We start from the raw sequence: 25,669 nt of genomic DNA, 5'->3' as shown, positions 1-25,669 counted from the left end.
ACCTTTCCTCAATGATCTCTTGAGCTCCACAGCAAACAGAGCCCTATTATGACTGATGGCAAAGGAGAGTGCAAAGTACAGATGAAAGATTCATCCTGTCTGGCCTGGCTCTGGCCTCACAACAGAAACTGTGTTGGTGGAAAAGCCTATTGGCAGAAAACTCAATTCTGGTTTTTGTTGTATAAACCTTTAGTTTTTATTATGGTAAAAAGAAGAGGGAGAGAGCGCAGACTCCTGGGGAGATGGCAGGAATTCCATGACCACCCACTTCCTGGAGCACACTCCTCATTTTTTGCATATGCACATAAGTACAGAGTAGGCATTTAGCACACAAAGACTATCTTCTTTGCTGCACATCAGCCAATATGGTACATGCCAACTGCGGCAAGAACAACAGATGAAAGCCAACAGACACAGTGCTAAGCAACTTGTTCAGCAATGCTCAAATTCACATGTAAACAAGAGAGATCAAAGTTGGGATCCCAAGGCTCTCGCCAGAGGGGGATATAGGGATAGTCTCACCCTGCTGCACTGGGATTTGAGTGTACTCTCCCCATTTTGGGAAGCTGACATGTAATATGCTATCATTAGACTTCTCAAATCCCAGTGGAATAAGGGAGTGGGGTTAAATAGAAAACTACAAACATCCTTAATGATTTCAGAAACGTGTAAGGCCTAGGAGGCTCTGAAACTGCAGCGTTTGAGTGCAGAGCAGGAAACCAGCACAGGACCAGGGCCAAGAAAACATGCTTAGGCTTCTTTGAGCCTTACTTTCCCTTCAAAGAGCTGATGACTGCAAAACACCCCTTTCCCTCCATTAAGTTACCATAAACCATAACATCATTTTTTACACAAGTTTTCACCCACAAGGGTGCCACAGCATTTACAAGCTTCCCTTGCTAAGCAACACTGATGTGCCACTGTCTTCTTCTCTGCTGCTGAAAACCAAAGTTAGATCAAATGAAATGTGATAGCTCTTCAATGGCACGCAGCTCTCCCGCTGGATCCAGCTCCGTCACACTCCCCAGTACAGCTCCAGGTTCCACAGGGGAGTTGCCTGCTTTGGTGGAGGGAGAAGGGAAGCATTTGGTTTTGACAGAAAAAGGCTACAGCTGACAAAAAAAACCCAAAACTGATGAAATATCCAGGACTGGGGCTTGTTCTCTCCAGCAACCCAGGCTAAAGACATTGCAACAATACGTACATGAAGACAACAGAGTGATGGGTTTCTACAGCATGCTATGTGCTGTCACTCCTTACCCTCCTTGGACCTTGCTTTTCTAGTCCTTCAGAGTTCTGGCTCATTAAATTCTCTGTCACTGCTCTAAGGATGTCCTTGTTAAAACTAAGTCACCTGTAAGCCTTCCCTGGGCAATCTTGCCTCTTACTGGGAAAAAACACATGACCTTAGCATTCATTCAACCTAACCAGTTGATGCTACTGATGAAAGTATGACAGAGCTACCCAACCTCCTGCAATTCAGAGTCTTACCTCCCCAGCTGTAAAAATAGAGTAAGGAATAACAAGAACATAAAAGCTAAGGCTGATTTCTTTCTGGTTATGTATCTATGGAATACTTGCTTTGGAACAAAGGTGATTGACACTCACAGTTTACATTGTGCTTTCCTGGACGTCCTCATGCCAGCTGCAGATACTCACATTAACCAGCTCAGCTCTAGAAATGAGCTGCAGGCTAATTGCTGCTACACTGATAGCCAGGGAGTTCTGACACGAGACAGGTCCTACACACAGACTCGCTTTTGGGACAGCTGACCCAGTTTTACTTTTGGCAACAGAATATTGCATTGGTAAAAAAGACAGATTTTTTGGCTACCTGAACCAAGGTTAAGTTTTGGCCTTGAACTCCATGGCAGTGTTGACTTAAGTATGCAAGAGTGTAGGACCAGAAGCAGGCCAGAGACTCCAGTATCTGAAACAGCCCTAGAACCCACAGCTATGGATGGCAGGCGATTAGCATTTACATAGTTAAGCCTCAAGACAATCCATCACGGGTGCATCTCACCAATTAGCAAAACAGGGAGTTTGCTCTTAGCCTTAGCAGAAGGATTCGCTGGAAGCAGCCCCTGCCTTGCAGTCACACTACCTGCATGCCTCTGTCATGCCCGTCTAACTGCACTTTCAGTTTGTGAAGCTCTTCGATCTCCCGGTTGTGGCGCTCCGTTTTGTGCCGCACCAATGAGCGGTAGAAGTGGATGGTGAAGACGACAAAAATCAGACCCACAGGGACCATGATGATGGTGGAGACCAGTGCTGACTGCCACCCCGCGTGGCTGCTGGCCTTCTCCACATTGGTGGTCTCGTTTTTGAGGATGGAGCCCACAGGCAGGAATTTTATCCAGCACAGAAGCACGACTTCTGCGAGGAAAAGGAGGATCCCCAGCACGGTGGAGAAGCCCCATGCCAGCTCGATGTAGGGATGCATGCGCTCATGCGGGGACTCGCTGATGGAGTTCAGGTTGTGGATGTTGCTCACTGCTTCCACGTTGGGCAGAATGCAGGTGCTGATGAGAAGGGCGAAGAGATGAACTGCCACGAGCACCGTTGTGCAGGCACTGAAAGCGATCAGCAGCATCTGGGGGTACTTGTACTGTACCTCCAGCTGCACCTCCACCATGGCAACCTGAGGGGAAAGGAACACAAGAGCTTGTTAACAGCTGCTGGTTTTCCTCTTTTCAAGGCTCTCATCCAGGAAAGCATCTTTATTCAGGAAGAGCACCTAAGGTCAAGTACACACTCAAGTGCTTTTTAGAATGGCAGCCTAGATGGATCATCTGTGTTTCCCATGAAGACATACACGCGCTCTGCGGCTTGGCCTTTCTGCAGGCTCACACGCACGTTTCTGTGCTGTAGCTTGCTGAATAACATCTCTCTCCTTGCAACCAGGAGCCATACGAACTGCATCAAACCAAGCACGCAACAGAAGGAACTCATTAGACAACAAGCAGAGCTCAGAGGCAGAGACAGCCCTGCTAGCCCACCCGCCCACCACACGTTCTCCTTCCGCTCCTCACTCGAGGCTGCGGTGCAGGAAGTTCCGACTTCAGGCACGTAAAGAAAAGCAAAAGCAAGCAGCTCTTCTGGCCAGTGGCCAGCAAGGTTTCACTACCCCCCATGGGAAGCACTTGGCAGTTTAAGTTAGTCCATAGTTAAAATAGCTGCCTTCTATTCTCAGAACACCGTACATTCATTTTTATTACAAAATATGGCCAGATACAACTTATTTATAACCTCAAATTTCTCCCTTGAGAGCTAATAACTGACTGATAGACTCTGCAGAAGTGGACAGCTACAGCTCAGGCCGGTGTTTGTTCTCAAAACAAGAGCTATCACCTAGCAAGCCCCTAAAGCAGCCTACTTTTTCTTTAATCAAAGTTTAACAAGCAGAATAAGTGCAAGATAGCAAAGGGCTCTTCGAGGATCAGAACTTGAGTCCTAATACAGGCCTGTTAACTGGTTTAGCATGGGAATTTGTAAAGTTACTTAGCCTACCTGTGAAGTACAATAGTATTTCAATGTGTGGCATCCCTGAAGGGCCTGCAGATACCTTTTGCTAAGAGAAGCCACAAAACCAATGGCCAAGACTATCCAACATTCCTCTCTGGTAACTCTCTAGCAGCTTGCTTGGACCTGCAGCTGCACTTCATGATTCACACGGATACCAACTTGCCTGTCAGCAGGCAAAACCTCCGGGGATGCCAGGCAACCTGCTGCTCCAGCATGGCACAGCTTGCCAGATGGTCTAGTGGAAGGTGTCCCTGCCCATGGCAGGGGGTTGGAACTGGATGAGCTTAAGGTCCTTTCCAATCCAAACCATTCTATGCTTCTGATTCTATATGCGTTAAGGGAAAGAGAAGCCGATGCTCGGATGCCTCCATTAGGGCAGTGCCTCTCCAGACCATCAGGAGAAGGTGAAGTCCAAGCCAACAGCTTGATTCTGGGGGGTAGATAGATTTTGCAGATTACTTTATCCAGGCTTCCCATGAGACCACCACTGAGCAGCTGTTTCAGACTCTGTATAACAGCCTGCACTACTCACTCTGGCATTACTTGTTATTAGCATTATTTAGGTACTGGAAGATTAGGGGTACACTCATGCTCTCCCTGTAGGTAGCCCCAAAAAGGATTAAAGGGGATGGAAGGAAGTGCCTGCATTGGTATAACTGCTGCCTTCCTACCTGCCTTTACTTTGAAACCATCAGCAGTCTGAACAAGGGGGATCACAGTCAAGTCTGAACACATTTAATAGCAACCGAGATACAACGTGTGTTTGTGGTAGCAAACAGTCAAGCTCTACAAGCCCAGATTTTATACCTACGCCAACTATTTAGGATATTAGAGACACCACAAATACAGTGACAGTTCTTGGATATTCCCAGTCTTTCGGTCTGATTATGAACATGGGGGGGTGTGTGCGGGGTGTTTTTTAAAGGCTCGTGTTTGCAGTTCACAGTAGTTCTTGTCATATAGCAGAGAAAATAATAACACAGGATTAACTTCGCTATCTATTGCAAGATCAAGTTAATTAAAAGGCATTACACATTGCCTTGCATATATTCCCTTTGCAGTTCTCCTTATATTGATTTGAGAAGGAGGAGATCAGACTTACTCTCTGCTGCACTGTTCTGTACAAAGGATTTGCACAGAGTTGTGCTTGTCAGTCACACCCTATCAGGCAGGAAAAGCTGCAGGTATATTGTTCATTATCGGGTGCTGTAATACCCAGAGACAAAGTATTCAGCAAGCTGAATAGGAATTGTACCTGCATGTTCAATTTATGGCTTGATATTAAAACTGAAAGCCTGGCTGATGTCAACATATCAATTTCTCCTTGTTATCCTTCACATGAGCAGTGCTTTCCAGCTAATTGGATGTTTCCTCCCAGACTAACCTATTCCCTAGGGCTAGCTTCAGCTGTGCAATGTGATGAATTTTTAACGCTGACTGATGGCTCAGTAAGAGGTATTTCAGGGGAAAACATCAACAATCCAGATAGGGCAGCAAGGCAGAAAAATGATTCATTTAACCCAAACAAGTACTGGAAAGGTGAGAGAGCTCTTATTGCTTTACTCACTACAGACCGTCAACGTCATTCTCTGACCGGGTTAAGAGAAAGAGGACAAGCTGACATAACCCATTTAAATATCATTAAATATGCTGCTTGGCCTGTTAAACTATTAATGTCATGTTTGAAACAATTATACTCTTCTGTGATAACAGCCCCTTTTATTTTAACCTCTTCCCAGAAGCCAAAGTGTCAAGGGCTCAACTCTGCAAGGTGCTGAGCACTATGATGAGCCACACAGTATCTCAGCACAGGCTTAATTTTAAGCTTGATAATCGCCTTCTTGAACTCCACACTCATGGGTTTGCTAAAGGAGCAAGTACGCAGAGCATTTTAAACAGCAATTAAATTACATGCAATTATGTTGGGTTTTTTAGACCAGTAGAGCCCAGATTGTCCACCACAAAGATGATGCTCATCTCGAGAAACTTAGACTGGGATAGATAGTATCAGGCAAAAGGATGACAAATGGCTTTACATAAGCCATGTTCCATTCACACAGATGGTTTGGCAGCCTGTAGAAACAATCACTCCATTAGATCTGTTAGGTTTAAAAAGAAACACCAAATATATATCCTGTAGCAATTGGACAAGTATTGAGAACACTGATTAGCAATAACAGCTCTTATTTCCATCAGGAAAATTATTAAAGAGGTTTCCTACACTCCGTCTTCACCTGCAGTCTCCCTGGGGCAAATGCAGTAGCCCTACAGCCCATCTCCAACCAGACGTGGTGCTGGAAAGGACCCACATCCTCCTGATCCACCCAGCTCTCTGCCAGAAATACTGGAGATAGCATTGAGGAAGGTTCACATTATTCTGCAGCCTGTCCAGAAGGAGCTGGACCAAAGCCACTGCCGGTTGATTAAACAGCCATCAGCTCATATTTTTCAGGCAATATGGAACTGGCCAGAACCAAACACTCTGACAAGGAAGTAAATAAAGCAATAGCCAAGCCCGGTGTGACAGTTGTTTACATAGTTACATGCACACAGGGAATCTGTTTCATAGAATCATTTAGATTGAAAAAGACCTTTAAGATCATTGAGTCTGACTGTTAACCCAGCACTACCAAATCTACCACTAAATCATGTCCCTAGGTGCCACGTCTACACCGATTTAACTCTAAATAACTTCTCTACTTTCATCAATAGCCACATAGGCGCTTTTATTAGAGAGTAAACATCCGTGTACCAAATACCTGTGTGCCAAATTACCAGTGGAGAAATAACCCTGTAGGAACAAATACCTCAGCTTCCACTGGAAGGTCCTGTATGACCAGCTGGGAAAAAAAGCTTGCTAATAAAGAGAATCCTTTATTGCAAGCCCTTTTATTTCTGACAATGACTGATTTCAGGTGTACTTATGAACTTAAGCTGATGACTATAATTGATGCTACTTATACCTCTGTGTTTATTTGCATTATTTACATATTATATTTACACATATACCTATGTATTACTTTCATTTTAAATGGTTTAAAGAGAAGTCAGATGGTTAATTTTGTGTCTGCCCAAGACTTTCAGCAACTCTCTGTTGTGTGAGCTGAAAAGGCAGCTTTGTGTTCAGATACATGGTTCAGCCTTGCAGCGTGGGTGGGCTGTAAGGCCCCCCCACATCCCAAGGATGCCAGCAACAGGAACATCCCAGCACAGGCACCTGCCTGTGCAACCACACTAGACAGATCAGCTTACAACAATACCAAATGTTAACTTAATAATCGCATTAAAGAGAACAGTCACAAATGACCAACATAGAACTTGAGCAATCCAGAGGCACAAAGGGCAAGCACACGAGCAGCTTTTTAAATGGTGAAAGCTTCTGAGTGAAAGGAATCTACAGAAAAGCACCCAACTTTCTCAACATGAGGAGGTACCTTCTGCCATTCCAGCACACAAGCTTGGTTCCAGACCAACATACACCATGTGGAAAGCTTTTACCACCATTACTTGCATGCAGTCAGCGAGCAGAGAGGAATCATGAGGCAAGCAGGCACCCTCTCCCCGGCAGCCTGCTCCCACTTCACTCCCTGCTTGTGTCTCTCCAACTTCACTTTGGGTGACCAACTTTGTCATTCCAGACTCTTGCAATGTTACAGATGATTCATACTCTGGGGGATTGGGGGAGGAAAAAGCAGCGGAAGAAGCTAAAATAAAACAAGGAGAACTATCTGGAAAGTTCCTGAGATCTGTCTTCCCCTCCAGCTTCTGAGCTGCAGGATGCAGTATCTTCACATCACGTCCCACTCACCCAGGCACTGCCCTCTGCCTCTGCATTTAGCTGACAGACCTCAGGAACAACCAGACCATTCCCTGAGCAGAAAACCTCCCCTAAACAGGTTGCAATTCTCACTCCCAATAAGCAAGAATCAGAAGGGAGATGAAAACAGTCACACTGACACAGAATACCAACACAGAATGGCCATGTTCTGCTAACACCACAGCTCAGACAGGTCTGAGCACTGGATCACTGTCTCCATGTTCATTTGCTCATTCCCTTTCATGGTTTGGACCTATGGAAATAGCTTCTAGGTAACACCCAAGTGCTGCACAGAGAAAAGCAAGTATTAGGGATTATTCCCAATAGGCAGCACTGACAGAATATACCAGCCCTCCAGGCCACAGAGTCCTCTGACACCAGGTCTGAGGCTGCAGGGCCTCTTCTCACACCTCAGAGTATAACACAATTGCCCCAATCACACTATGCAAACTTTGCTCTGGCAGATTGTGACTCAACCTCCACCTTGTTTTAGGCACCATGACCTGCAAAAACAACATACAGGAATTAAGATACTAGAAATTAAGATAACATGCAGGACCACAGCAACCACAGGGACCCAGAGGAGCTCCACACCCAAATGCAACCTCATGTGAAGGCAGCCAGTGATGAATGGTCTCAGGGACAAAGGACCATCCAGCTCCTGTATTGTTTAGCAACATTGGTGGAGCACTCAGTTGCAGATAGGGGATTAGTATTCTTAAAGGGCTGACTTGGGAGTGTGTGGGTTGACTGTTAGGCAGCTCATGCAGCCTTGAGAGACATAGCCTCAAACTTCTCAGCAGCAGTCACGCAGAAACCCCCAGACAGATGCCTCCTGCCTCTTCAGAAACCACCAGTGTGTCCTGCTTCTTCACAGGAGGAAAAAGCACCCATGAATGGATGATTTTACAGAACCAAAACCTTCATGATCCAGAAAGTGTTGCTACCAAGTACACATACCATTGCAAATCCAGAGAGCAGAGCAGAGGTTCTGCTGGAAGCTTTCAGTTTGGCTCGGCTCAGGTAGAGTTTTCTCCAGGAAAGGGCTTGAACAGAGTGGTGGTTTGATGTGACCAATTCCAGGTAGCTGCGCCGCACCCAGTCCCGATAATCCATGCCTTTTGTGCCAGGTTCAGAGCAGCAAGCAGGAGTGGAAGGATCCACTGGAACGTTTAGTTCAGAACTCATGATGGGCGAAATGCTGAGGGAACAAAATGGTCATGTTCAAAAGGAGGCAGCGGGCAGGACCAGCACGAACTATGTGAAAAGCTATGTTTAAACAAAGTTGCCCTTGGTCAGCAGAAAAATGATGGACCAAATACCATCAGGTTTGCAAGGCACAGACGAGGGAAAGGACCATCCATAACTACTAAAAATTACCGTGAGAACTAGGAAAGATTACACAAGTAAAGCTGGGAGCTACTCCAGCAGGAGTTCAGGAAGGCAGCACAGCATCTGGCTTCCCATTTCCAAGCTGGCATCTCACCTCTCCCCTTTAATTCCTCCTTGCTAATAAAAAATCTGGTTTATATAAAGACACTCTGGAAGTGGAGCCTCTATCTTATGATTTTGTTTTGGCAGTTAATACCACAGAGATTTTTTTCCAGTTAAACCATTGACCATCATAGCTCAGTTAAGATGGGCACAGTTCTTCCCCAGCAGCCATAGAGCTGAATGCTGCATAGGGTTAATAAAGCTTCCGCAGTGGGAAGTTACTTTTCCTGAACTGCTCATACCATCTGACTGAGAATCCTGTTCCCTCACTTCCATCGGTGGCTCTTAGCACAGGGAAAGGAAAAGACAATTCCAAGGCAAAAAGCCTTCCAGGCAGTTTCAGCATCTTATTCAAGAGATTACACTGACAGACATAAGAAAGCAGCAGAACAGATCTACCAGTTAAGCAGAACTCCCTCAACTCCGACCAGCCTCTAAACCCAGATGTTTAACTGGGCCTTCCGAAGAATGGAAGCCACAATGCTCCGATTAATCCCCACCCTCACAACTCAGCCACCAAACACCACGGCAGTGGCACGGAGCAACACCAGAGCTGCACCACAAGAGATCCTTCTGGCTGTAAATACTCACCAGCTCCTAGGAGGAGGACATGCACGCCCAGAATGACACACGGTGTGGTACTAATTGGTCCCAGCACCACACCTCAAGGTCACAGGCAGCTTGCTGCTCGCTGGAGAGGAGCCCCAGCCCTGCCTGTATCCCCTAGCTCTCCACGGCCATGCACCACATGCTGCCAGCTAATAGACCCATGTTTGCTGTGAGATTTGAGGAAGTGGTGAAGATGAAAGGGACATCAACTACCCACAACTGTAAATATTATTACTAAAAAGGAACAAAACTGTCCAGGCACAATAACAAAGATTAGACTGCAGCACAGCAACTAAAGCATTGCGGGAAGCAAGACCGTCCCTCCCAAGCATAACGGGCTTTCAGATTCCAGCCTATTTTACAGAAGGCAAAAACCCAAGCCAGCAGCTCTCCCCCAGCCACCTGGGGAGGATCAGAGGCAGAAACATTCTGTGAGCAGTGAAGCTACGAAGCTGCTTCCTGTGGCAATATCCTGTGTCGATTCTGCAATGTATAGCATGGAGTGCATTCATTAGCTTTGTCCTTCCTTAGCTGGGACACCGATGGCCTCTACCCAGTTTGTATTTGCACAAAACTTTATGTGTAGGAAACTTCAACCCCTGGGACAAATGCCATTGAAAAGACGAATGAATCCAGAGGTTATGGAGGGAGAGCAAGAGCACCCAATCACGTCTGCTTCTTTCCTTAGAAAAATAAGCTAAAAATACCACAAGGATGAATTTTCACTCCGGAGCAGCTCAAGAGTTGTTCACAAATAAGTAAACAGCTTCAGAAGAAAATCCACAACGCACAAGTGTAGCCCAAACAAGCAGGAACAGGACGGCAAACTCACCTTGCTGGCTACAGACATGGAGGGACTGTGTGGAGGGCTCCGAGGGCTGAAACACAAGACCAAAGAAGCATTTTACACACACTGTGTATTAAGCAGTTTCACTTCAGAAATACTTTCCAGCCAGTTATCTGCATCAGGGGGAGTTATCGTGGAGAGTTCATGCTCCTGCCTTGCAACATAAAAGCTTTAGGACGCTTGCTCTTACAGAAATAACTGTCCTATGGGGGTTTACCACACAGGGCTGTTGAGTTTTAGATGGAGAATCAGGACTTCCCCTGGAGACCTCTTCCTCAGCCTAACAGCCAGCTCTGTGTCCATCCCAGCTGTGTCTTTACCCACTTGCATTGCGCATCTGATGCGTTTGGTCCCACTCCCTCATATCCATTTGGATCACTTATCCAGCGTCGCAGGGAAAGCCTTTGCTGTGCCTTACACCTCAGCTGCCCCCGTGCAGCTGCAAGCCCATGTGCAGGGATTCCTTCACAGCAGGGAATGAAGGAGATGCTGCCAGGGCTGAGATTTGTAGATCCCCCTCCTGCTGCTGGCGTGCTCTGAACCATCGCCCGCGGAGTGCTGTCTCAGCAGCGCTGTCAGCTTCTCTGCCTGGCTTTGGGATGCCAGCCTCCCCCTCAGACTCATCAGTGTTTGTACCAGTGTCTTCCGCCTCTGTACAGCATCATTCAAGGTCCCACATATTGTAACTAACCCCAGCCCCACTACTCCTTATTCCTCTGCTACACTGGGCTCCCCAAACTCATGGCCTCTTCACTATGGGGAACCCCTTCCCAAGTTCTCATCTGGCTTGGGATCCCCTCCCTGGGATGTCACCACCCAGGCAGGGTGTGAACACCCCGCAGCTTACAGCAGGAAAGCACCTCCCGAGCAGGAAAGCGACCCCTCGCCGCACCACCACAGCAGGGATCCTTGTCACAGGGCATCAAATGAGCAGGGGGTTTCTCTTCCTCCTCCCCAGGCACCCTCAGCACACCCCGGGCAGGAGGTGATCGCACACAGCAAGGATCTCCCCTCCAACAGCACCCTCAGACAGGGGATCCCCAGGCCAGTATGAGACCCCACAGCCAGCACCCTCCCCTCCAAAGACACTGTGGACGGGAGATCCTCTCTGGGCAGGATACAACCTCCTACCACCAGATCCCTGTTCGGCATCCCACGGATCCCTCCCTCTCCGCAGGCAGAATGGGCCCAGCTCCTTCCCCACAACAGAGACCCTCCTTCCAACAGCACCAGAGGTTGCCCCACACCTTAGCCTGTCGGTATTTCCCTTACAGCACCGCGGGGTGTGGATCCCTTTGTCAGGATGCGACCCCGGAGAGTCGGCCTGCATCGTGCATCCCAAGGGAGCTCCGGAACACCGCGGGGCGGCACCGGACCCCCTTCCCTGCCGGCTGCCCACACCCACCACCCCCGGGGCAGGGGATTCGGGCCGGGACACGACACCCCCCCCACCCCGGCCCGGGCAGGCCCTGACCCCGGCTCACCGCTGGCTGCCCTGGGCCGGGCCGGGTCGGACGCGGCGCCCCGGGAGCACCCGCGAGCCGGAGCCACCTCCACTGCTGCCACGGCAACGCCGCGCACCGCCACGTGACCACACAGGAAATGGGAGGGGGGGTGCGGGAACGACGCCCCGCCCACCTCATGTGACCGCCACCTCATTGGTCCCCTGGACGGGAGGGGCGGGGCTAAAAGGGCGTTTCCCGGGCTGCAGGTCCCGCTGCGCAGCCCCAAGCAGGGATGGAGCGGGCATGGATGTACCTATGGGTGGCACGGGAAGCGCATCCCGGGATGTCCCCCGGAGCCACGGGGCTGATCCGGCAACGGGATGGGATCCGCATACTCCTCCGAACGCGAATCTGCAGGAGAAAGCAGTCAGTGCGCGGCTCCCGAGCTTCTTGGAGCCCCCCGGTATAAACGTTACTCGGTTTGGACGGCTTGGCTCTAGGTATTCCACAGAGAATGTCCCCAGGCAATGGGATGTAAATGTGATTTTATTACAATTATTAATGATACAGCAAAAAGTCTCCACTCACATAAGTCAAAAGGCAGCCCTGGGTTGTGCCCTCACCGGGTGAAGCACGGGCAGAACCCCCTGCACAAAGGCGTACAGGGGCAGCCTGCAGTGTCCCCGCATCCCTCCTGCACAGACTCATCAGGAAATCCTGTATGAACCCATCAAAAGGCTGATGGGGAAAGAGGAGGGAGCTCTTTCCCTGAAAATGAGATAAAGGAAATGCCAAAAGGCTTTACCACACCACAATCCCATCTCCCTGAACTCCCTCTGCCTGGGGGAGGGAAAAGACAAAGGCAAGCTATTCCTAAACACTTATTACAGAGACAAGTACATTTGTCACCCTAAGTGGTCTTTTCACCTCTGAGATTACAAATACCTCTGCTTGGTTCCAGCACTAACACTGCTGTCTCTCAGGGTCCTGAGCTTGCAAGAGCAGACATAGAAATGAACAGCCGCAGACTTCAGCCCTAGTAATTAGTCTCCCTCAGAGAAAGGAGAGGAACTCCTCTAGGAGAGAATCCAGAGCAATAATTTTAACGTAAGCAGATCAAACTCCTTGGCAGTTTCAAGCCTTTAAGTTATTACTGCTTTTGCAGTGCTGTATTTGGAATAGGAAGCAAGTGTAGAGTTGTTCCTCATTTTACTACTTAGGGGAGCACTTCCCTTTTTCTACTCCTCAGTTTGAGGTCAGAGTACTTGTATTTTGTCTTAACTAAGAACCAGCCTCTCAAACTCTCTCTCCGAAGTGCCTCTGTACTCTCAAGAGATGTGGCACTGACACGAACCACAACACAGAGTAGTAATTTCCAGAACTCATAGCAACACCTACCAAATGCAGCTCCTGCTGCTACACTCAGCCACCCCAGCAGGAAAGACTGTACAGCAGATATCACCTTCAGCAACACATTCTCTTTGCTTTTTATGGATTTCACCTACAAATGTGGCATCCCTAGAAAATGAAGGGTATGAATAATTCAACATGGGTAACAATGGCATCTTAAGGAGGCAGGATGAGGCCACACAACCTGAATACATTTAGTTCACCAAGAAAAGCTTCAGTCCATCTTCCTTGTGACTGAGAACTGTGTCCTCATGCAGCAATGTCTGCTCTACTTAATGCAAAAGAGCACTTAATTATTCAGCTTGAAAGGCTGACACGCTCAGAGGCAGAACAGTCTTTATTTGTGAAACTCCCACTTCTCCATCCACGAAAGCTACAAAACATGACAATGATTTTACAGCTCATCCTACACCACCAAAGAATCAACAGGGTTCACCTGCCCTAAAGGAGATCCAGGTGAAGTAATTCTCATAGCTCATCTCTCCACAGGGAAAACACCAACAGCAGAGCATCCATTCTGCATCTTAAGTATCAGAGAACAAAGCACTGTCACAACTTACTCTGAAGCACTTGCCTCTATGGAGATAAAGCAGAAAACAATTCCATGCTCATCTCTAACTCAAGGAGTGGTGGGATATGGGCCTCGCAGCTCAGAAGTTACCCAGCTCTGAAGTCTTTGGGTACTTACAGCTGATCAAAACACAAACACTGCTCGCACTTGATGACATCTGCTTCCCTGCTGCCACGGCAGTACCACAGAGAAGCCATTGCATAAAGCCAGCTCAGGCAACATGCAGGTATTCTGGCAGCACTGTTCAACAAAGGCTAAATCTAAAAAGAGATTCTCCCTTTTTATTGTTTTTTTTTTCTTGAAATGATTTGGCATTAACAAAGGCTTGAGAAGAAGTAGCACCACATTATGGATGCCGAGGTCCTGGGACGAGCATGTCTGAAAGAGAGCAGGCACTTCTAATAGAAGATACACTGAAAAGACAACAACACAAGTCACAAATAAAACCACTGCTGCATATGCTTTTCATTTAAGCACCAGTAAGTATATACATACATATGGATGTTAGGATCCCTACCAGGGAACCCAAAGTTCAAAGCAGAGAGCAAGGCAGGCATCATTATGTGAAGCTAAACCAAGCAAAACCATTCCTTTCCAAGCCTTTCTGCCACAGGATTTGGAGGCTTTACAGATGTAATCTTTTGGGAAAATATATTGTTCCAATCCAAAAGCAAAAAGGAAACAAAATGCAGCTGACACCTTTTCCCTCATTTTCATGTGTGCCACATCACTCAGCACTGCAAGCATCTCTATTTTACTGAAATGCTCTTCAAAAACAAAACAACAACAACAAAAAAAGAACAATCCAATACATCCCCTTTATTCATTTTAAAAAACAGGGAAGAAAAGCAGTAGGGAAAGTTTTAGCCATAAAAAAGGGATCCTGCTTAAAAATCTATAGAACTTGTCTAGCAACATAAACTGATTTCTTTGGGTTAGAGATGACCCCATACAAAACCCCAAATTCACAACACTCACAGTGCAGGAGAGTCTGGCTACAGACCACTTTTCTACTTTAGGTTAAACTCTTCCCTTAGATTCACATATCCCACTGCTACCACCTTCAACATAAGTAGAATACGTAGCCCTCACAGTAGTATTTTCCTTAAGTGGTAATGGATATGTTTTAGCTTCTAGACCGAAAAACCACTCTGGGCCATGTTAGAAAGAACTCTAGGGTCACAGAGACTTATGGCTGACTCTTTAGAGCAAACTTCGAGCAGACTGCACAGCAGTTATACGAGCAATTAAGAAAAGAATCTCTTATTTGGCATTTCTCTATCGATATCTCTTGGGCCTGTATGTGAAGTCATTCACCGTGAAGCAGATACAATGTACGCCAATGGGTTCTGCTTGGCTGAGATGAAAGACTTTCATGCTCCTGAATATAAAGCGATGAACAGTGTTTCCAGCTGTCCCTGAAAGGCCTCATCCTCTTCCCATCACAAAGCTTGGCTCTTCAGCATCATCTTCCTTCTCTTCCTCCTCCTTGCTATCCTCCTCATCATCCTCGCTGCTGGCTTGCTCTTGAGATTGGTCAGGTTCTGAAAACACAAGTTTGAATTGATAACATATTCCCATGTGTCTTCCTTGTTAAGGATTTCACAACAAAATAATCTCAGGTGCTCAGCAAACGTGTATGAGGTCACACTAATTAGCAGGGATGGGTAACATATTCCCATGTGTCTTCCTGGTTAAATATCTCACAACAAAGTAGTCCCAGGTACTAAGGAAACATGTATCAGGTTATATTAATTCTACCGAGCGATGCAGAGCTCAGAATATCAAATTCTCCCTTGGAGAAATATTCCCTTACCTCCAGTGTTACCACTGTGCCAAGTCCACCATTAACAACTCCACCTCCCATGGAATGTTATTTCAGAGGCAGTCAAATGCTGAAGTGATAGACTGCCTCACTCCCAACTTCACCTCTGTGGGTCAGCATGAACTTCCCAGTATCAGAGTACTGATAGAGACTGCAGGCACTGGGGAGCCATGGGCAAGGCTCAGGGTGTTTCTACACTTTACAAGTTTACAGAAGCTCCACAAAATGCCATTAACTTTACAGACAGGGTTTTATAACATAAATGCAGGAACCCATTAAGATATGGGTAAGACTAATGAGGGCCACAGGAAACAGAAGGCCAGGCTGGATGGGACTTTGAGCACCCTGCTCTAGTGGAAGGTGTCCCTGCTCATGGCAGGGGGTTGAAAATGGATGAGCTTCAAGGTCCCTTCCGACCCAACCCATTCTATGATATGATTCTGTGAAACTTGTGAAGCCTGCTAGCAGATCATAAAACAACTACTAGAATTTAATTAACAGATAATGGAAATTAGGTATGGCATAAAGTGGGACCTGACTCTAACAGTCGTTCTCTGCTCCCAGCAGCTCTTGCACCTTTACTGTTTCTCAGGCCAAGTCACACGGCTCCTGCTCTGACCAGTTACACGTAGGATTTAGGATCAGTGATCTGATGCCACCGCGTGGTGAAGGTCTGTACTTTCATTTTTTATTAGGGGCCTAATAACAGCTGATCATATCTAGTGCCAACCTTTATTCTTAATGGTTTTACTACAACAAAGGTGAAAGATGGCAACTCAGAGGTTTTATTTATTCATTTAAAAAGGAAAATCAATGCTTGCCTTCCACATCCAACCAATATACTTCAACTAACTTGGAAAAACTCATCTCAGCCTAGGACATGCAAAACTAGAAAAAGACAAGCCTGTTCTCAGTGGACTAAAGATGGCTTTTGGGAGCTTCAATCTCCACTGATTATTCCCCACCTCCCCCAGTTATTCTTCTTTTTCAAACAGAGAACCACAAACCGTAAAGAGCTAAGAACTGTTATAAGGACAGGGGAGTTTGGATTCTGGCTTCCAGGGATGACTGGCTTGTGCCAAACAAAACCACTCCAGCCCACGGCACTCAAAACCACACGGCAGCCCCTGAGCCAGCTCCCTTCTCCACCACTCCCTAAAGAGATGAGTATTCTGTTTTGCTCACGCAAAGTGAACAAAAGTACATTGATTCATACCTAAATTCTCCTCCCAGTCACAGTTCACCAACAAGTAGCTTAAAAACCCCAGAACCAAAACAAAACACCCAAGCAATTCACTGTGCTACATTCATTTGCTGTCCGAAGTAAAATTAACCTAATGATTAATTTGTCCTCCCATGTTTATATGGGTGGCTGGCAATGGTTTAGTTGAAACAGGTCCAATTCTGAAAAGCAAAGCAGAAATAAGGTAGAATTGTCAGACAAGTCACTGTTCCAGCAGAATTACCAGCAAGTGCTATAACTTTAAGAATTACTGCAGGGTTAGTGCTAATCCACGAAGGACAAGTATTTGAAGGTGCAAGCTACTGACTGGAAGGAAGCAACAAGTACTGAAAAATTTGAGCTAGCAGTTACACTGACATGGCTGAACATTAGTTTTCAAGACTGCAGGAGAATGGAGGCAATCAGGTTTTTCATGTTTATTCCTACATGAAGTAAGTCACGTGGAACAGATGGCACCAAGGTGGCTCAGTTTCTTACACACAAAATCAGAACTCAAGCTTCCTGCTGTCCAAGTTGTGCATTTTCCCACCTGTTTTCCCATACGCATTCAAAATATACTTGAAAAAAAAGAAAAGCCTTTAACAATAGTGCCTTTTTTAGCAGATGATGTTCTAAATCTGCAGTTTGTCAGAATAGCTGGGGCAAAACATCCACAAAACAAAATCCACATCCAACAAACTCAGATGCCAAGGTTTGCTGTCCAAAATTTCCCCTAATAAAGGGAAAATATTCACAAGTAGACGAGCTATTTGTAAGATTAAATCTGAACATAGGTGGCTTTCAAAGAGGACTTTTGAAACATCAGCTAAAATAACAAGCTTATGGCTCAGTTTTCTTATCAACGTATTGAGAATGCTTGGGGCAGGGGGTAGAACAAACCCTTCTAGGCTTCAATTGGGGAACAGAACTAAGTCTTTAGAAAAGAAAACTAAATTTCACTGACCTTTTTCTTGTTTCTTCTGCTCAAGTTTATTTTTCTTAGCTTGCAGTTTCTTCTCTTTTAACTTCTGGCTATAAGGCAAAGGAAAAGACTCTTCTGCAAATCCAACATTGTAATGCTTCTGCACATTCATTCACACACTGATAAAGGACATGTTACAGACATCTTTGAAAAGCAGACTTCAGAAGAGAAGTTGAATTTAAACCAAAACTTCAGCAAGAGCAAACTTAGACATATGATCAACAGAAATGTTTCTATGTCAGTTTTAGTCTAATGGATTATTTTATTTATAAGTCTTCCATGATGCCACTGCAACCAAAACTATATGATACATAAGAATCTCCAAGAACACAGCAGGAACAAAAATGAAACTGTCCCTACATTTTAGCTACCCAACCTAATAAACAAAAAGAGAAAACAGAATCATACAACGGTTTGGCTTGGAAAGGGCCTTAAAGATCAAGCTGTCAAAACCTAGACTGCTGGAAGTTAGCATTGAAAAAAAGATAAAGTCATCATCAGTAATATATAACTTAATTGACAAAAAATAATGCACTATGCTTTGACTTTCATCTTTAGCTATAATTCATCAATATGTTGAGCCCTGGGAGTAACATTAGGGGTAAAAGCAAATTTCAGTTCACACAAACCAGTTCTGTTTACCTAGCAAAGGTAACCAGGCAATCTAAACGCAGACACAAGGCAGAGCAACCTGGGATTCATGTTCCTCTCTCAACACCATAAACAAACTCTCTTGAAACAAAGAGCCAAGCATTGTACCTGTTACGTCACAACAGAAGAGAAAGGGCAGTGAGGGAATTTAGAGAGGTTCCTACAGGGCAAAGCCACTTGGTACCTGCACCCCTACATAACGGGGACAAGGAGATGTCAGTGTTTAGGCAGCATCTGCTGTTTGAACAGTTGTTCTCCATCTCAGACAGAAAAAAGGCAGCAAGCCAGATCTGACTTGCTGGCCATCTGTTGGACCACACTAAATTAAAGTAAGATAGCAACAGTGTTTGTGCTGTGCACTTTTGTGCTAACATGCCAGTGAGTCACTCTGTACAGGCCTTTCTGCATCAACTCTCAGCTACAAGGTGTAAAACCCTTCTCAAAGGAGGGAGAGGCCAGACCCTCTGAAAGAGCTGAGCCATGATACCCTGCTATTTCTGACACGTATGGCGGACACAGACTGTGGAATTTAAATTCTTGTCACTGCATTACAATGCTCAGACTATTTCTTGAGAGCATCAATCCTGTAACTGTCTTTGTCTAAAACTTGAGAGAAGGATGGATTTATTTTTCCATCTGACTTACTAGACTTGACCTGCCAGGCACTTCAATGAGGTAGGTAGATGCAGCTCCTGATTTTAACAATACTGCACCCACCAGTGGCCTTTTCAGTATTCATAGACTGAACTGGACTAGTCACACTGAGTGCACAGTAGACAGCATCAGGCCCCACCACGCTCCGCTAGTCTGAACCCACATGTGTACCCATTAAGCAGCACCCATTTTTGCACTTAAGCTGCTTGGTGTCAGCTGTTTCAGGTATTTATTTAAGCCAGATGTACATACAAACCTTTCCAGACATCATTATAACAAATATGCAGTGAGGCATGCTGCAGGCAACACCACAGTATCAGCAAAAGCTGCTCAAGCAGTCAAAAATAACCATGCCAGTAAAGCCTGTCATGTTTACAGCTACCTTTAGAAACCAAACAGTGACATTAACAAAATTAATTTCCACAGCTAGATGTCTTAGCTGATAGATGTAGGCACAGAATGATAGCTTTTATCCAAAGCATGCAGCTACAGATGAGGCACGAGGCATGAGGGTTTCCATGTCAAGCCTCCTGGGAAAAATCTGCCCTTACCGCTTCCTTCTGCGTTTTGCTGTTTGTTCTTCTGCAATCATCTTATTCCTCTCCAGTTTCTTCTGGAATTCCTCATCTAGTCTTTGCTGTAATTGATCACATGTCACACTTTGGTCACAATCTAAGTTAAAATACTTCTTTTAAAAGTCACGTCCTTTTAGGGAGAAGTCTTTTAGCAAAATACAGAAGGGAGCTTTGCCAGATTTTGTTTGGGTGCTTCTTTATACAAAAGCCATATTTCTAGGGACGACTACAGCATTTTGAACCTGCAGCCTGTGCCAAACATTGAAGCCTTTAGAGGGAGGTATCCTCACCAAAACAGATGAGGAAGCTTGGGCTTCTGCCCTAAATATGTTTCAGTAAAAACAAGAGAATAATTTGAGACACAAACATTAACATACGGCTCAAAGGACTGATCTTGGCCAAGAGAGAGTAGAACATTAATGCTCTCTGAAAGAGTTCTGCTCAACCAAGACTTAACAGAAAGAGACTCAGGCTCTACGCACAGGCACTTGCTTCAATTCTGTCTCTGCAAGACAGTGACATTAGGGATTTCTAATTTGCAAAGCATTTTCAAAGCACCCTGAGAACCCACATTCACGTGCAGTCTTACTGTGTGCTAGGACTCCAGTGAACAGAGAAGATGGAGCACGTCTGACACAAAGCATCGAATGTTTCAATACCAACAAAGACACCACATATCACACACTCCTACAGTTCTCCTCTGGTATGGGGTGGTTTGGAACTGAATTATTTATACATGACTTTAAAGGAAAAAAAGATTTGCAATGAACATCAAATAGCTGGGGTCTGGAAATGACAGAGAGTCCTCCTGACCTTCTCAGCCATGGCATCCATGAAGTCTTGCCTCTGGTACTCTCGCCGACGAAGATGCCGGTACACATGGAACTCCCCACTCCCAGCTCCAGCACTGGAACCTACAATAAAGAAGTGTTAGTTTACCAGGAAATAATGCATAGTAGATGCTCACAAATGACTACAGCTAGATGCTGAGGAACGAGATGCACTGTAAGATGAGGATTTACAAACACAGAGTGCGTCACAATTTCATATAGAAGCTCAAATCATACACAATCAAAAGCCAAAGTGAGCTGCAAAACCTCACACTTGTGTACCACTGCAGCTTCTACTGGTCAGTTACTCCCTTAGAGAGAATCCGGCTTAGCTGGGCATTGAGGCAGTAAAAGAGCTAGAGATCAAATGCACGCCTCCCTCTCCTAGAGGCAGAGGTGAGCTAAAATATCCTACTGGGGTTGCTTCTGACTAATTTTCAGCATCTCATACAAAAAATAAAGGTCAGCAGAAAGGTGCTAACCCCATCATATTAAATTTTCCCAGGCAAGACAGATACCACCGACAGTTTTTGACCATTTCTTCCTAGATGAAATCCCTAAAGCTCTCTCTTTCTGGCAACAGTCTGCACACTGAAGTCTCAGAGGAGCTTTCAACATTGCACTCCATCCTCTTCCCTTGTCTCCTGAGCCATTTCTCCATGCAAAGCACACAAATATATGCTTCAAAGAAGACACGTAGTGATTAAAACATGGCAGCTGGGATCAATAGGGATGATACCAAGAGAATCCCAGCACATCAGGTGCTCCCAGAAAAACAAGACAGTTCAACTCAAGCCCATAGCAAAGCTATTTGAAAAAGCCATGAGGGAATTACAATAAGCAAAAGAGTGTAAAAGCTTTAGTCCAAGATCAATTATTCTGCAATAAGAACAAGTCAGGTTCTAGAAAGGATCATTAATAAGGATGAAGGTCCCAAAGAAAGTCAGAATTCTACATGCTGATATAATTTATACCACAACTACTACATTTAATCCCTGCAGCTAAAAGTGTAAGCAGAATACTTTTGTGGGGTTCCCTGCACAGCTGCCAGCTCCCTACCTGACCACATACAATCATATCCTCTGCACGTGTCTGCTTCTCACCGCCTGAGATTCAGACTCAAAGCAGTCAAAAGAGGGAACTCATAAGTTTCCAGAGCACTCTCATATCCATGGAAAGCACAGATTTACTTATCACCATTTACCTGTCATCACCAGAGCAGCACTTATTTTGTTGCACGCACTCCACGTGCTGGAGTGCCACAGGCATTGTGCACTTTGCATTCTTACAGCAAGCAGGGAAGTGAAACCCATGAACCAAAGAAAACCTGAAAAAGCAATTCTTGAGGCATATTTCATACCTCTTCTCTTCAGCAAAATGAGCAACAACAGAAAACCATCTCTGGCCTTTTCTGCTAAAACACTTGTCTAAGTTTAATGCAGCTGACCCTAGAGTTATCTGAAGAGTCTTTACCCATCACATCTCTAACGAATTCCGGCGGAGGTCGTGGTGCCCATTCATTCAGTTTCTCAGGAATTGGGACAGTCTTTTCCTGCAAGAACAAACCAAGCAGTCATCAGCACCTTCTAGGAGCTAAGTCTGCAATTTTAACCCATTGCTGGAAGGTGGTGCATGTCTGCCAAGAGCCTCTTCCATCAGATCTCAGAAGGAGCCCAGCTGTAGTAATTCATTCATGTATAGGGATCAGGCAGAACACAAGAATCGGGAGGTATCCTCTCTGTTGACCCCCATTCAGGCCTGTAGGTCAACAAATCCCAGGAGGATTAGGAGTGTCTGTGCTGCTTTTCAGTATGGAAACCAGAAGGAAGCAAATCAGCACCTCCAAGCAGTGCAGAAACTGAGTCTGCTCCCACTACCAGTGGTCTGGGAAACGAGGAAAAGCATTTGTGCACCTTCCATGCCAGATCTATGGAGGACAGGGAGAAGCAGGGAAGTGAGAACTAATGGTACAAGGTCAGAGGAAGAGCACGGTGCCGGGATGCCTCAGCCTCCTCCAGCCCACACAGAGGGAAGGCGACAGTCTCCACCTGACAAACACCTCCTGCTCAGGACAAGGATCAAAACACCCGGTTAGAGGAACCAGGGTTCTGCTCCCTCCTGTTCAAAGCAGCAGCGGGCAGAGCACCAGGGGCCGGTCTTCCACATGGGTCCCCCTTCACAGCACCCTAGGAAAGGCGGGTGCCTCTCCCCTCACGCCTACCCGGACTGTGTGCTTGTGGGCCTCTGTCCCCTCACAGACCAGGGGAGTGGGTAGATGGAGGCAGCACCGGTCCCGCTCCCTCACGGACCCCGAGGGAGCGGCTGTGGGGGGTGTGGGTCCCGCTCCCTCACGGGCGCGGGTAGAAGGGGAGGTCGGTCCCTCTTCCCTCACGGATCGAGGGAGGAGGCAGCGCGGGGTCCAGCCTCCTCCTCCCCCCACAGAGCCGGGAGGAGGAGGGGGGGGCTCCCGGTCTCACTCCCTCACGGACCCCCGCGGGGGGGGTCCCGGTCTCCCTGTCCCCTCCCGGACCCTCAGCCCCGGGCGGGGTGCGGAGTCCCGGCAGTGCCCTCACCGGGTTCCTCATGAGCCGCTCGAGGCGGAGGCGCTGCTCCTCGGCGGCGCTGCGCGGGATGACGAGCGGCTGAGGCTCCTTGCGGGGCCGGGGCGGCCGCGGGGCCGAGGGGGCCGCCATTGCTGCCGCCGCGCCCCTCCCGTGACGTCACGGCGTGCGACGCGCCCCGGCCTGCGCGGTGCAGCGGCCTGTCATGGCGGCGGGGCTCGGCCTAAGGGAACGGGGTTTGGAGCAGGCTGGTCCAGTGAGAGGTGTCCCTGGAGGCGGAGCTGGATGAGCTCTGAGGTCCCTGCGGCCCAGACCAGGCTGTGGGTCTATGAGCTGGCGCACTATGCTCAGTAGAGCCCTCGCAGGAGGGCGAGGATTCAACTAACCTCTCCCCGGCACCCTCAGCCCTGGCGAATCTCTTCTCCGTGGTGGTGTAAGCGATACAAGGATGCTGGGGAGAGATCTTCATCAGGGACTGTAGCGATAGGAAAAGGGGTGATGGGTTCAAACTGAAACAGGGGAAGTTCAGGTTAGATATAAGGAAAAAGTTCCTCTCTGTGAGGGTGCTGAGGCGCTGGCACAGGGTGCCCAGAGAAGCTGTGGCTGCCCCATCCCTGGCAGTGTTCAAGGCCAGGTTGGACAGAGCCTTGGGTGACATGGTTTAGTGTGAGGTGTCCCTGCCCATGCCATGGGTTGGAACTGGATGATCTTAAGGTCCTTTCCAACCTTAACTATTCCGTGATTCTACTATTCTATGTTTCTATGATACAGGACTTCCTAGTGCCTCCCCGGTGGGCAGGGCAGGCTGCCTGCGCCATTTGTGCGTCGCTTGGTGATTACCCAGCACTGCCCGTGCTTTGCCTGCTGACAGTGATGAACAGCAGCACCGTTCCCCATGGCACAGCCTCACCGGATGCTGCGGGGGGGTTGGCAGGTAACAGTGGAGAGACACTGCGCTGTCTGCATTCATGTTCACATCTGGGCTTTACAGGAGCAGTGCCTGGACCAGCTGAAGGCTTCTACACCCAGATCCATGCTTGTCTGACTGGGCTGGAGGAAGGCATGAGTGGGGAAGAGGAGCTGGCTGTGATACAGGCTTCCTCTGCAAGCCAAATGTCTTCTCAAGCTGCTGTGGCCCTGCAGAAATGGCATGGCATGTGCTGGGGCTGTGTGTGCGTCAGAGAATTAGCTAGTAAAGGTCAGCTGCAATGGAAGAGGGGCATAAGCCTTTGTGTGGTTTATGGAGATAAGCTGGAGCGGTGAAGCTGGGCTCTCGGTTTCAGACAGCTCCGTGCCATGCATGCGGAGAGGGTGACAGAAGGGGGAACAGAGAGGTTGGGAATGGCTCCTTCAGAGATTTATGGGTTGTTTGTATGACCTGAATTTATTAAGGCCCCTTGCTTTTCCCTTTTCCCTGAAGAAAATCGGAGCTGATCCTCAGGTTCAGCCTTATGTTTACAAAAGACTTTTCAACCTCTGCTGAGGTTGCTATGGAAATCACACCAGTTTATGCCTCGTGTTTGTCTCACCAGCCTGATTTGTAAAAGAATGGCATGAATTTAGTGTTGGCTGAGTTCCCAGCTGGCCGGGCTGGCCCTGGAAGGCGTCCTTGCAGTCACAGCCCTGGCTGGAGCAATGCAAGCAGCTTCCCCTATGCTGTCTGCCAGCTCACGAGCTCCTGTGCCCACAGCTCTCCCAGCCTTGGGTCCTCTTCAGCTCACCAGGACACAAACCAGACAGTGCCAGCCTGTACTCAGCTTCTACCAGGGAGACACCAGCTCTATTTCCAGAAGCTGGGGCAGGTACATGTCCCTATCCCCTCTCAGTCACTGCAGAACAGGTTTTAGAAGCAGAGTTGCTGCAAATTGATTTGAGTTTCCTCTCCCCTCTGCTCTGCTGAGACCTGAGCAAAACACAGGCCAGTTTAGCTCACTAACCTGTAATAACTCACCCTGTTTCTTCCTCCTTGCTGTCATGACCACCTCTTCAAATCACAGCTTCCCAAAGCAAAGGTGTTAGTGATGAGCAGCCAGCTCTCAGTCCTCTCATGCCCATCCCTACAGCAGGAAGGCAGAATGGCAGCCGTGCCCACAGACATTATGATAGCCCCAGGGCTGCAGGGAGCAGTTGGGCAGCTCGATTCTCCTGCCCAAACCATGGCTTGTGCCAGTGACAGCTCACAGCCCTGGGAAACAACAGGCAGCTGTCTTGTCATCCAACAGAGCCCACACACATGACGTGGGGAAAGAGAACTGGGAGCATCTCACTCTCAAATGACATGTCTAGGGAACTGGTGCAGAGCCTTAATGTGTTTTGCACTTATTACTTCTAAAATACATCTATCTGGGGATAGGAGATAAGTCTATTACTTAGGTCATACAGAAACAGGAGGTGTTTCATCAGACTATTCAAAAATACAACACCCATGCAATCAGAGTGCGGGGCTGGGGTCTGGGCAGGACTGGGCTTACTGGGCATAGAGGATTTTCATTAGAACAGGGAGGTGTTTTCATAGGTCAAACAACAAAATTCAGCTTCTTGATCCATATGAAATAAAATGACATATGTTTCGAAGTAAAGGCATTCTGAGAAGATTTCCTACTAAAGGGATCCTTCTGGAAGCACTGTAAGCCTTTGCTGAGAAAGACCCT

The 25,669-nt window shown here is 47.2% G+C and overlaps 2 protein-coding genes across 5 annotated transcripts; both read right to left on the bottom strand.

The window, feature by feature from the left end:
- Positions 1–220: 220 nt before the first annotated feature.
- On the bottom strand, positions 221–15,127 carry ORAI2 (ORAI calcium release-activated calcium modulator 2). Of its 3 annotated transcripts, none has more exons than XM_080630217.1 (6): positions 15,036–15,127; positions 12,051–12,148; positions 10,278–10,323; positions 8,303–8,543; positions 2,105–2,641; positions 221–1,060 (listed from the first exon to the last, which is right to left on the bottom strand). In XM_080630217.1, exons 4-6 carry the CDS (start codon positions 8,528–8,530, stop codon positions 1,016–1,018), a joined length of 810 nt encoding a protein of 269 aa, XP_080486343.1. In that variant the 5' UTR covers positions 8,531–8,543; positions 10,278–10,323; positions 12,051–12,148; positions 15,036–15,127; the 3' UTR covers positions 221–1,015. The 3 variants fall into 3 exon arrangements, with proteins under 3 accessions (XP_080486343.1, XP_080486342.1, XP_080486344.1); XM_080630216.1 differs by lacking the exon at positions 15,036–15,127 and adding an exon at positions 12,683–12,760; XM_080630218.1 differs by lacking the exons at positions 12,051–12,148; positions 15,036–15,127 and adding an exon at positions 11,767–11,855.
- PRKRIP1 (PRKR interacting protein 1) lies at positions 12,207–23,170 on the bottom strand. Of its 2 annotated transcripts, XR_013958086.1 has the most exons (7): positions 23,031–23,170; positions 21,931–22,009; positions 20,441–20,541; positions 19,604–19,689; positions 17,730–17,797; positions 15,036–15,262; positions 12,207–12,505 (listed from the first exon to the last, which is right to left on the bottom strand). XR_013958086.1 is itself a non-coding variant. In XM_080630220.1 (6 exons), exons 1-6 carry the CDS (start codon positions 23,148–23,150, stop codon positions 15,147–15,149), a joined length of 570 nt encoding a protein of 189 aa, XP_080486346.1. In that variant the 5' UTR covers positions 23,151–23,170; the 3' UTR covers positions 12,742–15,146. The 2 variants fall into 2 exon arrangements, 1 of the variants encoding a protein (XP_080486346.1); XM_080630220.1 differs by lacking the exon at positions 12,207–12,505 and having other exon boundaries at positions 12,742–15,262.
- Between the last annotated feature and the right edge of the window lie 2,499 nt (positions 23,171–25,669).

Source organism: Psittacula echo, assembly GCF_963264785.1.
Source record: "Psittacula echo genome assembly, chromosome: 15".
Classification (NCBI taxonomy): domain Eukaryota; kingdom Metazoa; phylum Chordata; class Aves; order Psittaciformes; family Psittacidae; genus Psittacula; species Psittacula echo.
This window is presented reverse-complemented; position numbering and strand designations above follow the sequence as displayed.

Excerpts from the sequence above, each read along its gene's own strand:
- PRKRIP1 (XM_080630220.1), bottom strand. The coding sequence starts at position 23,150 with ATGGCGGCCCCCTCGGCCCCGCGGCCGCCCCGGCCCCGCAAGGAGCCT. Across the intron at positions 20,542-21,930 it reads ATTCGTTAGAGATGTGATGG|GTTCCAGTGCTGGAGCTGGG; the intron begins GTAAAGACTCTT and ends TCTTTATTGTAG. Across the intron at positions 19,690-20,440 it reads TGGATGCCATGGCTGAGAAG|CAAAGACTAGATGAGGAATT; the intron begins GTCAGGAGGACT and ends GATCAATTACAG.
- ORAI2 (XM_080630217.1), bottom strand. The coding sequence starts at position 8,530 with ATGAGTTCTGAACTAAACGTTCCAGTGGATCCTTCCACTCCTGCTTGC. Across the intron at positions 2,642-8,302 it reads TGCTCTCTGGATTTGCAATG|GTTGCCATGGTGGAGGTGCA; the intron begins GTATGTGTACTT and ends CTTTCCCCTCAG. Across the intron at positions 1,061-2,104 it reads GGCATGACAGAGGCATGCAG|CAGGCAACTCCCCTGTGGAA; the intron begins GTAGTGTGACTG and ends CCTCCACCAAAG.